Consider the following 15,457-nt stretch of genomic DNA (forward strand, 5'->3'; position numbering starts at 1 on the left):
TATATATATATATATATATATATATATGTATATCAGAACTTTAGTTATATATATATATATATATATATAGACACATCTATGTATGTGGATAGATACATAGACAGAAAGAAGTGTTTAGTCCCCTGAAGCTGTTTGCTGGACAATTTTTTCAATATATATATATATTTTTTTTTCTAAGAAGTGAGGAATTAGAAGCCATTTGATTACAGGTGCCTGACATATCAGCTCAAGATCTTCAGAGAATAGAATTGCGTAAAAATTAAGGAGGAAAGTGGATGAAAGAATTGATACAATCTAGAAACCACCATACCTAGACAGTGGTTTTGTCTTTTGAGATTATTCAAGGGTGCATGCTCTTTCTTGAAGAAAGTATGGAAGTCACATTAGGTTACGTTTGGGGGGCATTCGTTGGGGTTTTCGATGGGAATTGTGAAAGAAGAAGAAGAAAAACATTTCCAAGTAAGAAAAACGGAAATTGGATGCTTGCTTGTTCCTTATAGCCACAGTGGATTCGGATATGTGGGTGGTTTCCATTCAGAGGTGCCATTGAGAAAATGGAAGAAATGCTCAACCTTCTCTTCACCGCCCCTTCCATCTCATGGTGGTTATTTATAATGCTTTGCTGTATATTTTACAAGCATTTACTAAATATTTATGCTGTGTTAACGAGAGTCAAGGGTTTGGGTTCTTTGCCAAGTGCAGGAATAAAAAGTCTAGCCACAAATATGGAGATCTTAATTAAAATGACCTAGCAAACTTTGCAACTGATGTAAAGCTATTAAGTTGAGAGTTCACAGAGTGCAAAGCTAGCGGTCAGGAAATAAATGATTGTGTCCAGGTCTTCAAAGCGGAAAGGCTTGGATGGGAATGCCATTGTGATGAGGTTCAGAGAAGCCTGTTTCAGAATGATGGCTTCCAGTTGCTGCTCCATGTCCTACCTGCCCAGGAGACATAATTCATTTTACCTACTGTCCCCATAGAGTTTCCCTCTGACTTCGCTGATGTTTGATAAGCCCAAGAGGGGGTGTATGCTTCTTAAATTTGAAGACTTTGGGGGAAGAGTCAGAGTGTTGAGGCATGAGTTGACACCATGGAAAACCAAATGATCATTTTAAAATTGGTTTTCTTTTCTTTTCTTTCTTTATTTTTTGAGACTAGACTTGGGACTCAAACCTCAGGAATCCATCTCCTGATTGAGTTACTCTTCTGCCCTTTTCTGTGACTAGCCAAGTTCCATCATTGAGTGTGTGTGTGTGTGGGGGGGGGGTCCCTCTGTTTATTTAGCTACAAAATGGAGATAAGGACATAAAGGACTCCAAGAAGTGGAGGGAGAACTGTTGTTGGGGAGAAAAAAAAATAACAAAAACAAAAAAAAAAGTCTTTGAAGTGCTTTGGCAAGTTACACATATGTAGTAAACATTTGCTAAGTGATAGTCCCTCAATTTTGATTGGATGAAATGTTCTTGAAAATTCAAAAGTAGAAATCTATTTGGGGCAGTATGGCATAGAGGGTAGAGAGCTGGCTAAAGAGTCAGGAAGTCTTGGATTCAAATGCTAGCACCTCTGATACATGCTGACAGTGTGACCTTGAGCAAGTCACTCTATTGTGCCTCAGGGAACATCTTAAAGACTCAAAACTGCCCAGCAGGTTACCCTTTCATTGGTAAAGAGAGTTTCCTTATAAAGATCTCCCTGTATCAGAGATCCACACCCAAAAGAAGTCTGTCTGTAATGATCCAGTGTCATTTCTGATTTCTCATATTTTATGGTTTCTGGTCCCTCTCCTTCCCCGTCCCCAGTGCCATCTTTCCCTAGCTGTGATAACTGCCTGTATACCGCAGATAAGAAATCTGACTTTTTTTTTTAAATAGGAAAAGATAAGAAGATTTATAATGTCATTGCAAGACCTTTTATTGATATAACAGAATGGAATAAAATGTTCTTGTTAATCACACGTTCTGGTCCATAGAGAGTTGTCATATACAGCAAACACAGACGACCACTTTTCAAAGCATTCTAGTAATTAAGCGTACTTAATATCAAATAGAACACAGTGTGATCTTAGCAGGAACTTCAAAGCAATTATTAAGAACTCCTCTGTGGGGCAGCTAGTGGATCAGTGGATTGAGAGCCAGACCTAGAGATAGGATGTCCTGGGTCCATATCTGACCTCAGACATTTCCTAGCTGTGTGACCCTGGGCAAGTCACTTAACCCCCATCGCATAGCCCTTACCGTTCTTCTGCCTTGGAACCAATACATTCTGTTGATTCTAAGGAAAATAAGGGTTTTTTAAAAAAAAACAAAAAAAACTCCTCTGGTCCCTTTTTGGGTGCTCTTAGGCAAGGTCCTTAGTTTCTTTATCTATTTTATGTATAGATAAGCTCTCTTTTACCTTCCAGCCCTAAAATGGTGTTATCATCACATAATCTTAGAGTTGGAAGCAGAGGTGTTCTGGTAAATGTTTAATGACAAGTTCTCCAGGAAAGAAAAAGTGTACACAGGACCCACTTTTTTGTATAATCTAAATTAGTAACATTTTCTCCATCCCTTTCTTAAGTACAAATGATCAACAAAACAATGAATGAAGCTCTGATTTGTAGGGTTTCCAATTTCTGAGGGGTAAACACTGAATGTTTAACTATCAGCTCTCCCAAGCTAATCTGAGGTGGCTTGAGCACACCCCTGATTGGAAGGACTCCCAGAGATCATGTAGGAACCCAAATCCCCCCTGAGACATCTCTAACAAAAGATCATCCAGCTGCTCCTTGAAGACCTCCCGTGCTTCCTCCCAAAGAAACTCATTCCCCATGTGGATGGCTCAACCTATACGAAGTGCCAATTAAAAGTGGCACTAGAGGGGGCAGCTGGGTGGCTCAGTGGATTGAGAGCCAGGCCCAGAGACAGGACATCCTGGGTTCAAATCTGACCTCAGACACTTCTTAGCTGTGTGATGCTGGCCAAGTCACTGAACCCCCATTGCCTGGCCTTTACCACTCTTCTGCCTTAGAATCGATATATGGTATTGACTGTAAGACAGAAGGTAAGGGTTTTTGGGGGTTTTTTAAGTGGCACTAGAATACCCCTTTACAGATATGATCAAAAACATGAGCAGGGCACAATGGAAAGAAGGTTGGCTCTGGAGACAGAGACTCTGAGTTCAAATCCTTGTTTACTGGACAAATCACCCAAGTCACTGAACTGGAGGGAGCCTAAATTTTCTCAACTGAAACATGAAGGGGAAGAGGAAGGGGAAGGAGTCGATGGCTTCTGGAGTCTTTCCTATTGCTAAGTCTATTCTCTTCTGTTCCTGGCGTATCAAGCCAACTCTGATCCCTCTGCGATTGCCATCTTGTAGAATGCTGGGGTTTGGGACCCTCATCCGGGGGGAATATGACAATACTTCTGCTTGTTTGGCAGGTGAAGATGCATACTGTGTCCTCTGTCCATCTCTTCTACCTGGCCCTGTGCTTGCTCACCTTGACCAGTTCAGCCACGGCGGGGCCAGAGACACTCTGCGGTGCCGAGCTGGTTGATGCCCTCCAGTTTGTATGCGGAGAAAGAGGTTTCTACTTCAGTAAGTTGCCCTCTCCCTGGTCCCTAAATGCGGGCTCCTCGTGTTGGAAGTGTTTGCTTCTGTGGGTTCCCAACTGCAGAGGGTGCGCGTGTGAGACATTGAACCCTAGGACCCGCCACTGGCGGCTCTGCTCAAACTCTGAGATTCCTCGCCTTGAAATAGGCATCACGTTTCAGAGAAAAGCTGGCAAAGGAAGCCATCTGGGGATGTTTAATATTCTGGTTCTTCCCTGTTCTTGGTTATCTCTACCCTTAAAGCAGCATGGTAACAGCAGACAGTCAGAGGACCTCGGTTCAAATTCTGCCTCTCTCACTTTGGGCAAGTCACTTATTTTTAGATGCCTCAGGTGGATTCTGTATAAAATGATTATAAAAGGGGTTGGTGGGGCAGCAAAGTGGCTCAGTGGATTGTGAACCAGGATCTGATAGACGAAGAAGGTCCTGGGTTCAAATCTGACCTCAGACACTTCCTAGCTGTGTGATTCTGGGCAGGTCACTGAACCCCCATTGCCCAGCCCTTACCACTCTTCTGTCCTGGAACCAATACACAGTATTGATTCTAAGACGGAAGGTAAGAGGTTGGTTGGTTGGTTGGTTTTTAATGAAGGGTCTGGACCAGAGGGACATCCTTCCAGCTCTAACTCTGTGATCCTATAAGTCACAACTTCCTTGGGTCTTGGTTTACTTACCTATAATATAAATGGAAAGAGATAGAAGGTCCTTTCCAGCTCTGAATCTGTGATCCTAGGCGCTATGAAATGAGGGCATTGGACAAGATGGCCTGGAAGGTATGTGTGTGTCTGGATGTGTAGGGAAGCATAGATACTTGTTTTCAAAGAATACCTAACTGGGTTAAATATATGTTCCTGTGCTAAGCTGAAAATAATGCCAATTCGGTAGTCAGGAGATCTGGATTCTAACCTTGACTCAGGTTTCTTTCTACTTTCTACCCTCACCTGGGCAACCATGGAGAAATCCTTTTCCCCTCCCCTGCCCCCCCCCACTTCCTCATCTACAAAATGAAGCCATTAATCCAGAGGACCATCTCCGAGATTTATTCCGGCTCCAAATGCTTTATCCTTTTGGAGGAAGATGAAAAAGACCCACCGGCAGAAACTGACTACCAGGTTATATAGATGATCGATCGGTGCTGAGGCCAGTTAGGATGACAGGTTATGGTGACTAACACAACGTGGAGACATTATACATGCAAACTGAAATCCCAGGATGTTTTCCAGAAGATCCAATTTGTGATTTTAGGAAAAGCTCTTCACGTGAAAGGGGATCTCTATGAAAAGAACCAAAGGCACAGTAGCGTTATTTGTTTTTTAGGGAGAGCTGGCTAAAAACACGTCATTTTAATGCTTCAGGGGCACTTAGATCTTCCTGGTCACAATATGCATCCATGAAATGCATGGCATTCAAGCTAATAGGACCCCCTGGATTCACTGTGTCCCACAACATAGGGCAGGGAAGGATCCCCAGAACCGGATACTTCTCCTAAGCAGCTCTATGGAATTTTAGACTTCCACCGGTCATTGACTGGCTCTTAAGATCCAGGCAATGAGATTCTGGCCCACGTCAACTGTGAGTCATCCGGAAAGGTCTGTATCACCATAAGGCAAAAAAGTTTTCTCAGTTCTCCTCTTAGCTCTAAAGAAGAGATTCTCCTCTCCTATCCTCTTCCCAGGTTTCTCTCTCCAGGCATGGAGATGACTGATCGTTTGACCTCTCTACTGATTCTGGAGAGCTCCCTCTTTAAGGGAAAGGTTGGGGAGGGACCATTCTATGTATTCTTTGGTGCCTTCTACCATCCCATGGAATGGATGGTTATCCATTTCTAGCCAATGATTGAATCGAGTGGAGGTAATTTATTTTATCAGAAAAGAACATTTCTCTCTAATTCTTTGAACTGCATATTAATAAATCCAGACTGTAAATGAATTTTAAAGAAATCAAAGGCTTTTTCAACATAAAAATGAATTTGGAGGAGTAACCTTCTGACATAAAATGTTATTTTAAAAATGTCTAATCTTTCTGTGAATCACTGTTCATTATTCAGTTTTCTAAATTTCATTGTCTCCCACTTAGCCCAAAGTGGATTTTTTATGAATTTCAATCATCTTCTCTTGCTCTCTCCATTCATTTAACTACCTACTAGGTCTCCACTTTGTTTGGGCCTGCCAAAAAGAAAATATGACTAATTAATAACAAAATATACCTCCCTCTTCTAAGCAAACTTATAGGTATGGAATGAGGCATGCTTTGTCATATATGGTCGAATTTTTTTTTGCTTAAGTGTTCTTTATTAGAAATGAAGGTTCACTGTTGGCAGAGAAGAAGGTATCATTAGGAAATAGCATTGATTTTATTTTAAGTTGATTTGATTTTTTTATAACCCTTACTTTCCTAGTATCAATTCTAAGACTGAAGAGCAGCAAGGGCTAGGCAGTCAGGGTGAAGTGACTTGTCTAGGGTCACACAGCTAGGAAGTGTCTGAGGCCAGATTTGAATAGCATTGATTTTGATTTTGAAAAGGAAAATATGCAGAAAGCATTTTTTAAAATCCAAGAATCATAAATTTGGAAAGGACCTTGGAGGTCATGCAGACCAACCCCCCTCACTTTATAGATGGGGGAGTCCTTGAGCTATTAAGTAACTTAACTCAGATCATGTAGACGATAAGTAACAGAGCCAAGATTCAAACTCCAGCCCTGTGCTTTCAAATTGAACAGGAGATACCCTGCCCCATGCTGCCCCGTGCTGCCCCATGCTGCTAATAAACCATGAGCATTCCAAAAAGTCACCCTCTGGCTAGCCATTTAAACTGGAGAATGTAATGTGGCTTATTCCAAGACTCCACCGCATAGACCATAGAAATAGAATCCTTTTGTACCCATGAAGCCTACCTGTGTGTGATTTTTAAAAAAAATAAAATGGAGAGCAGAGATTATTAGATCTTTATCATTGTGTTACATATGCTCACCACCCCCACAAGATAACCCAAATTCTTTAGCAATGATCACGGAAACCATTTCTGCATGTTTCCTAGGGTTAGGTTTGGAATCCAAGGATCTTCCCCTTTCCTCCTCTCCGGGAGCAGGGGTGGATAAAAGTTGTCACGAAAATTCTAATTCAGTAACTTCAAGGAGTAAGAGCAATGTCTGAAAATTCTGACGTTTTGAACATGACTTCCAGAGAGAATAGTCTTCCTCCGAATTCAAGGGATCCTCTATTCATACTATCCTCATTGCGTCATTTATCTGTGAGACAATATTGTCTCTGCTGATTTACAAAGTGGAGGGATTTGCTTTGGATGACTGGTCTGACATAAGATCCATCCAGGGGCCCTTCTCACCATCATCCTCAGAGAACGAAAATACTCCTCTTACCCCAAGGAGAACAAACTGTTAAGATCATCTCTCAAGTCTCATTCCTTTCCATCAGACTCATTTTCTAACCAAGTTCCATCAAAACTAGTCTAATATTCTTTTTCCCAGAATCCAAACCCAACATAGAGGAGACTCCCATTCAGATGTCCCCTAGTGAATTCCCTCCAAGATAAGCAAATGAGATAGACACTCTCATAACCAGAGGAATCCCAGTTTAAGAGAGACGTCAATATGAATTTGCAAGATTTCAGCTCTCCTCTTTCTCACTAGGTTTCACCAGCAATATTTAAGGCTGCCAAAATGTTTGGAAGTTAGTGGTGATGGTTACTGTTCTATGACTAAGATGTCAACTGATTCTAAATTAATTGGTTGCATTAGAGAAAGAGATTGATAATGTGCCTTGCATCTCAGCCAGTTACTCTTATGGATATTAACTGTCATCGATACATTTTTATTGAATTCATTTTTTGCCCCTTTGAAATAGGAAAAGGAGATGTCTGCCCTCAAGGTTTATATTCTTCAGGATGGCTTTTGTTGTAAAAAAATATATGTTAGAGAATAACAGTCCTAGAATTCACTGGAAAGCCTAAATTTTAAAGTACATGAAAGCTCTTGGTAACATAACGGGCTATGAAAATGGCTTATATTTTCATGGCCTTTTATATTACAGCTTGTGTGCTCATTTGTTTTACTCTTTCAGGAATACAGAGAGAAATCTCTCAACCTCTTATACATGTTATATTGTTCATCTATTCAATTACTTATTATCATTGCATCAAAAGATCATAGATTTCAAGGTGAAAGAGACTTTAGAGACTAATTCAAACACCTCATTTTAAAGATGAGGAAACTAAACCCCAAAGAGGTTCATTCAATTGTCCAAGCTCACACAGGAGGTAAATAGGAGTCCGAATTTGAAGTCATGTCCTCTGATTCCTAACCCAGCACTCTTTCCACCATACCATGCTACTCTTCCAGATTGCCCATAAGATCTCAGTAGAATAAAAGGTCTTTCTAACCACTAGAGTTGTCCCAAGGTGGACTGTAATACTGGAGAAGAAATGAGTTCCCCAACCCTAGAAGCCTGCCTTCTTGGTCAGGTTACCCAGATAACCTCGGAGTTCCCCTATAACTCAGAGACTATATGACATTTTTTTTCACATAAGCCATATTTCATGACTTCAGAGTGAAAGTATTTCATAAGCCTTCCTTTCCTCATAGACAGATTTTTTAGTAAGAGTGGAAGACCTCATCCGTAATTAACCTGAGTTCTACAGATATTTTGTGAGATTAAATTCCAAATGAAGAATGAATGGTCAAGTCTTACCCATATGTCATAGTAAGAGATATTAACTTCTAGACTCAGCCACAAGGTATTCTAAGAGAATATTAGTGGAAGACAAGGCACCATAATATGCAAGGATCACCCAAGAATGGAGACAACTAGATGCTGGTTTAGGTGAAGACCAGTCAAGAGGCAGGGAAGCTAGATATACCCATCTCTAATGATACCTGCTAGGCTGCAGTGGTTCCCAAACTTTTTTGGCCTACCGCCCCCTTTCCAGAAAAAAATATTACTTAGCCCCCCTGGAAATTAATATTTTTTAAATTTTAATAGCAATTAATAGGAAAGATAAATGCACCTGTGGCCATCACCGCTCCCCTGGATCGCTGCAGCACCCACCAGGGGACAGTGGCACCCACTTTGGGAATCACTGTTCTAGAGCTAGGTTTCGTCAAGAGTTTATAAAGCCTAATTCAACCCAGGAAATGTTTTTGGAGGAGCTATTATGTTCTAGACACGATAAACCAATTGCCTTAATGCATTGTGTTAGTATTTTATATGTAGTATTTTATCTGACTGTAATTATTTTAATAGTTATGCCTTGGGACCACCAAGCTCGATAGGTGATTATGAATAGAATTGGTTCCCAAAACGTTAACTACACTCTAAATGATCCTCTAATTAGAGGGTACTAATGAGAGCTTTCAACCTACAAAACCTTGGCCCAAAAGGTACCCTAAACATTTCAGAAATTACCTAGCCTGTTATTAAATAAACAAGTGTGGTGGGCTACCCTTTGTATCCAAAGATGGCGCTTTCTCAACAATTAAGGTGATCCATCCAGACTCCTAGCTTCTCCCCCTTGTGGTCACAGATGTACATTGGTTACAGGACAAATGGAAATGAAGGTGCCTTTGGGGACTATAGATTCACGTTTCTCATTATGAGACAAATCAGCCTATATGAGGGTTGATTCTCATAATCTTGATAATATCATCCTCATAACCCAATAACAATGCCTCAATTTCCTAAAGGGCTGTGAGGATTCCAAGATGCTTTTCTCTCAACAGTTTAAGGAAGCAGTATGATACAGTGTGGAGAACACTGGCTCTGCAGGCAAATGTCCTGGGTTCTAATCTTGCCTCCTATGCTTATTTCCTGTGTGATCCCAGAGAAATGATTTAACCCCCTGAGGCGCTTTCTTCATCTGTACAATGACAGAATTGGACAAGATGACATTTAATTTCCCTGCCAGCTTCCAATCTATGAACCAAAATCATTTCACTGATATGGGTCTCAGCTTCCTTGTCTATAAAAAAAGATGGGATTGTACTAGAAGACCTAGTGGCTTCTTCCAGCTCTAGAACTATGATCTTTCTTCTCATTCCTTAAGCAGGTTCTTTTTACCAAATATCTGAGCATTACAATGGAACTCTGCATTCCTCTGAACACTTGTCAAAAAGCTCTTTTGCAGAGGTGTCCTATCCTTCCTGTACATTTATTATTATTATTTGTATTATTATTTGTAATCACCATCCAATTATTATATGCAGGATACAGCTGGGTAGCTCAGTGGATTGAGAGCCAGACCTAGAGATGAGAGGTCCTAGGTTCAAATATGGCCTCAGACACTTCCCAGCTGTGTGACCCTGGGCAAGTCCCTTAATCCCCATTACCTAGCTCTTACCCCGCTTCTGCCTTGGAATCAATACACAGTACTGATTCTAAGACAGAAGATAAGGGTTTAGAAAAAACAATTATTACATGCAGTGACAATACCATACTAATAAAGCCTTGTATTTATATAGTGGATTTAAATCTCCCAAATTGCCTTCTTAAAGTAATTTCACCATGGTATGGAGACTAGAGCACTAGATTTGGAATCCAAAAGTCCTGGATTCAGTTTCTACCTCAGGTGTTAATTAGGGGTGTGACATGGATGAATCACTATTCCCGCCCCCCCTTGCCCCAACCCTGAACCTCAGGCTCCTTATCTTTTAAATGGGGATAAAAGGAGCCCCTACCTCATGAGGTTGTTGTGAATGTCAAATGAGATAATAGATATAAAGCAATTAGTAAGTCTTAAGTGATAAAAATATATGTACAAAAATGTAACATATGTCAATGATTATTCCTACCGTGATCATTATTATTAGCAACGTCGTACAGATTTACTGTGATGAGTTTATGGAAGGATAAAGACAAGAGTTACAAATGAGCCAAACAGTCATGGATGTGTTGCCCCTTCGAAATCACTGACTAGTACTTCCAAGGAAATCATATCATAAAACTACTGAAGGAACAAAATATGCTATTCTTTCATACTCAAGACAATCTTATACAGAAATTAGTAATTCATAATAATAATTCTCCTAATTTTCAGATGAGAAAACTAAACCATGCGGAGTCCTTGAATTACCTTAGCTTTCACAATCAATACTGGAGGCAGGACCCCCAAACCAGATATCCCCCCTCTTGGTGAGGCTGCCTGGAATACGGACAATAATAGAAGAGATATGTTCTTCCAAAGTTTCAGGCCTAGAATCATAGCTTAATACAGTAAGAATAGACCCTGTGCAATTCACTTAATTTGCTTTGCCTCAGTTTCCTCATCTGTAAAATGAACCGAAGAAGGAAATGGCTAACCACTCTAATATCTTTTGCCAAAGAAAACCCCAAATGATGTCATGAAAAGTGACATGACTGAAACAACTCAACAACATAAATGCAACACACTCCCTAATCCAACTCCCTCATTTTACAGATGAGAAAGCTGAGACCTAGAGAAGGTTGATGACTTATCTAAGGTCACGCAGGAGATTAGTGGCAAAGACTAGACTTCTTGACTGACTAGACTCCTAGACTATGATCTAACCATTACAGTAGGCTGCCTCCTATCAAGAGAGTTCAGTTCCATTCAATTCCATTCAGTCCAACAAACATTTACTATATACTAAAGATCACAAATAAACACTTATTAAGCATCTCCTGTATCAGTCAATCGAAACACATTTAATATGAGCAGATAGGTGGCTCAGAAGATAGCGAGGTCCTGGGCTCAAATGTGGCCTCAGACACTTCCTAGATGTGTGACCCTGAATAAGTCACCTAACTCCCATTACCTAGCCCTTACTGCTCTTCTGCCTTGGAACCAATATACAGTATTTTATATATATACAATTTTAAGACAGACAATGAGTGTTTAAAAAATAAAAAGCATTTACTAAGTGTTTTCGACATAAATCAAAGAGCATTATTAAGTCTCTGCTATGTGCTACCCACTATGCTAGACCACAAATACAAATACAGAAAAATGGAAATCCCTGTCCTCAAGGAGGAGAGGGACAGGTGGGCATAGAGAGGAAGGGAGCAGCGTGTATACAGAGAAATCAATCCATCCAGTCCTCCAAATGCAAAATACCTAGAGACCAGACACTGAGCAGATATTCCAGTATGGGCAGGTTGGTCCTGAATCATTCCACTAGAAGAAGAGAGGAAGTTACAAAAACAGTACCAGCCTTCGTTCCCTTTCAAAGATTTTCCTACTCTTTACTGTCTGGAAAGACTAACTAGAGTTATACGATGGCAGCAGCAACCGCAGCAACAATAATGCTATCAATTATGAGGAGCCTCCCTGTAAATTACAGGACAACTTGTAGAGCTGGATTGGGGAATGTTGTTTTATCCCTGGGAATTCCCTAGACCAATGAAATCAGAAATTTGGCCCTATTAAAATATCGTGATTGATAATAACAAAAATAACCAAAAGGAAAATAATGGCAGCATGCAACACGTTTTACATTGTACAGAGCACTTTATAAAGTTTATCTCACCTGATCCTTATAACATTATGGGGGAGAAGGTACTATTAACTCCATTTTACAGATAAGAAAACTGAGGCTCAGGAGCATTTTAGATTTACAAAAACCTCCCTTTGCCCTGCAAATATCTCTCTTTTTAAAATCTTACTTTCCACCTTAGTATCAGCCCTAAGACAGAAGAGTGGCAAGGGCTAGGGCAATTAGGGTTAAATGACCTGTCCAGAGTCTCACAGCCAGGAGGCATTAGAGGTCAGATTGCATAGCTAGACAATGTCCAAGCCAGAATTTGAACTCCAATCTTCCTGACTCCAGATATATATTCCAACAACTAAACCACTGGTTTTGATTCTGCAAACCCTTTAATAGCAACAATATAAAGTTTTGTCAACCCCAGAGTGATTTAGTATTCTATTCCTAATATCCTTTGAGATTTATTTATTAAAGGAACAGGCATGTATTAAGCACCTAATCTGTGCTAGGTACTCTGCTAAGTGCTTTACAAATGTCTCACTTGATCCTGATAATCCTTAGACTTAAGTGTGACTGTTATGTTCATTTTACAGTTGAGGAAACTGAGGCAAATAGAGTTTAAGTCTTTTCCCAGGGTCACACAGCTTTTGTGTGTGGCACAGGGTCACAAATAAGATATATCAACATATGTATTTTTCATAGGAATGCCCCTACTGCACAGGGTCTCTCCTCCATTGTTACATGTATGACATAGTAAAAGAAGACTGGAGACTTTGAGTCAAGTCTCATATCTCTCTTTTAGTAGCTCGCTGACCCTGGACAAGATTTTTGACTTCATTGGGCATCTCCCTCCTAAGAAAGGGATAATAGCAGACCCTAGTCCTCCCTCAGAGGGCTGTGGTGAAGGTCCCAAGCAAGGGGTGCAAAGTGCTTTGTAAACTCTCACAAGTGTTCTAGAAATGTTAGTTGTTATTATTGATAATAAGAAGAATACTTGTGCTCTCCACACTACGGGGAATGGAAAGCTTTCAAAATCTAGAGACCCAGCAGAAGAAATTAAAACCATGTGGAAAAAGAGTGAGGCTCACATTATTCCCATCCTTCAGTCTGCTACTGAAGTTGTCTTAAAGATGATTTCAATAAATCTACAGAGGGGATGCTGACGTTCCAATGTTCAATTACAAAAAGCAGTTATTTTATTCATGGCAGAATGAGAATATTATTCATTTCAATAGCAACATACTGACTATTTCTATCTGAACCCCACCAAAGACATCGAGAACAAGATGATGATGCTGGTGATGATGCTGATGATGATGCTGATGATGATAATGATAACAGATACACAATGAAATCACAAATCTGGACAAATATACTAGTGTGTATGTCTGTAGAGCTTTGGGTTTACCAAACATTTTATATATATTATATCATCTGAGCCTCATAAACAATCCCACAGAGTAGACAATATCATCAACCCCATTTTACAGAGGAGAAAATTTATACTGGCTTGCCTGAGGCAGGATTCAAATCCAGGTCTTCCTGCTGCCTCAATGCTCAATCGTGGCATTAGTGGACATTTTCAAGCCCAATGCGGATGGCCGCTTTCAAGGATATTTGTCAAGGTTGTGCCAGTTCAGGTGCCGGTTGGATTAGACAATCTCTCCAATCCCTTCCAGCTCAGAGATTCTGGATTCGGAAGCTCCCAGCATTCCTAGGCTTGCATTTAATTTGGCAAGGATCTTGATGACTCCTTTGGTGGCTTTTGGGGGATAGGTCTCCCCCGGAGCTGCAGCTTTGGGCAAGATGCCACGGCAACACCACTCTAAGAAACACCTCTCCAGGAAAATGCCAGCAGCCTGGGAGACTCAAAGGAATGACTTTTCCTCTCTCTGGAAGTTCAAATCCCCAGACCTTATTAGCTGTTAGGCTAAGGAGATGACAACATTGCTTTCTGTTTGTCTTTATCTATAGACTAGATCGTGTTTAAAACCCAGAAGAAAAAAAACAACTGTGACTTGACATCTGATTCCTTAACTGCAGTTAGCTGTATGCCTATTTAATGCATTGTTTAGTCTCGTGTTGGCTAACGCCACTTAATGAAGCACTCGGCTAGAGCCGGCGTTCGTTCTTGGCATGGAGGTCCCCTCTTACTTTTTCATTGAACCTTAAATACCAAGAAAAACCCTTGACTTACTTTCCTCCTGGCATATTGCTTTATTCAATTGGCCTGAACCTTTGCACAGGGCCCTCCGCATTTGTCCTGAGATAATTAATGGCTTTGCAATATTTGATCAGCAGCCGCCACAGTTGCAAGGAGGAATTATGCAACTGGCAGAGACCACACAGTCTTCTAATGAAAACCTCTTGCATTAAATGTTCAGGCAATGTGTTTCAGGGCAGGAGAGTCACAGTGTGACCTCTAGAAGCAACATCCAAAGGCTGGATTCTTACAGGATGGCCCCGTCTGTGGAAGGCACTATGGTCTATGTGGTAGGGGAATCTGATTTGATCTCAGCAGATCTGGGTTCAAATCTCAGTTTAGCTACTTGTCACCAAGTGTAACCTTGGATGAGTTACTCAATCTCTCTAGACCTCAGTTGCCCCATTTGTAAAAGATTGGACTGGAGTGGGAGGTTTTAAGTTGAATACCTCCAAAGGGTTTGTCCAGAGAGATTGCACGAGGTCTATACATTTAGATGAGGAAAAAAGACTAATATCTAACTGAAATTTAGGTGACACAGTAGAGAGAGTGCCAGGCTTGGAACTGGGAAGACTTGAATTTAAATCCAGCCTCAGAATTTACTTGCTGTGTGACCCTGGGCAAGACCCTGTTTGCCTCAGTTTCCTCATCCGTAAAATGAGCTAGAGAAGGAAATGGCAAATCTCTTCAGAATCTTTGCCAAGAAAACCCCAGTTGGGTCACAGAGAGCCAGATGTGGCTGAAAAATGACTAAATAGCCACCAACTGAAATTTATCATTTCTTTTCATTATGAGCTTTAAAAAAGTTCTGAGAGAAGGTTTACAGAGTTACATGAGTTACAGGCTTACAGGCTTACAGGACCCGTGAGACCAATAGAGTCCGTGACACACACACGAAGGTTAAAAACCTCTAGTCAAGATCATCTTAAAAGCCCCCTTCCAGCTCAAAATTCTGTGACCTTCTAACTTCGTCTGTAGGTACGTGGGATAGTGGATAAGTAGAGTGCCAGGCTTGGAGTCCAGAAGACTTCACTTTGAATCCTACCTCAGACTCTTACTGGTTGTGTGTGAAGCCAGGCAAGTCACTTAGCTGTTTATCCTTAGTTTCCCCTTCCATGAAATGAGTAGGATAACAACACCTGTCTTGCTCTGAGGTTGTTCTAAGGATCAAATGAGCTTATCTATATATATATCTATATATATATCTATAT

The 15,457-nt window shown here is 40.7% G+C and overlaps 1 protein-coding gene across 3 annotated transcripts in view; it reads left to right on the forward strand.

Moving 5' to 3' along the window:
* The first annotated feature begins 3,407 nt into the window (after positions 1-3,407).
* Positions 3,408-15,457, forward strand: part of IGF1 (insulin like growth factor 1) — a 109,064-nt gene continuing 97,014 nt past the window's right edge. For 2 of the 3 annotated variants that reach the window (XM_044679486.1, XM_044679487.1), the window contains exon 1: positions 3,408-3,576. In XM_044679486.1, coding sequence (XP_044535421.1) covers positions 3,426-3,576 — 151 coding nt within the window. In that variant the 5' untranslated portion in view covers positions 3,408-3,425. The remainder of the gene's footprint in view (positions 3,577-15,457) is intronic. The other variant, XM_044679485.1, reaches the window with a different exon arrangement.

The sequence above is a fragment of the Gracilinanus agilis genome, chromosome 5 (assembly GCF_016433145.1).
Source record: "Gracilinanus agilis isolate LMUSP501 chromosome 5, AgileGrace, whole genome shotgun sequence".
Taxonomy (NCBI): domain Eukaryota; kingdom Metazoa; phylum Chordata; class Mammalia; order Didelphimorphia; family Didelphidae; genus Gracilinanus; species Gracilinanus agilis.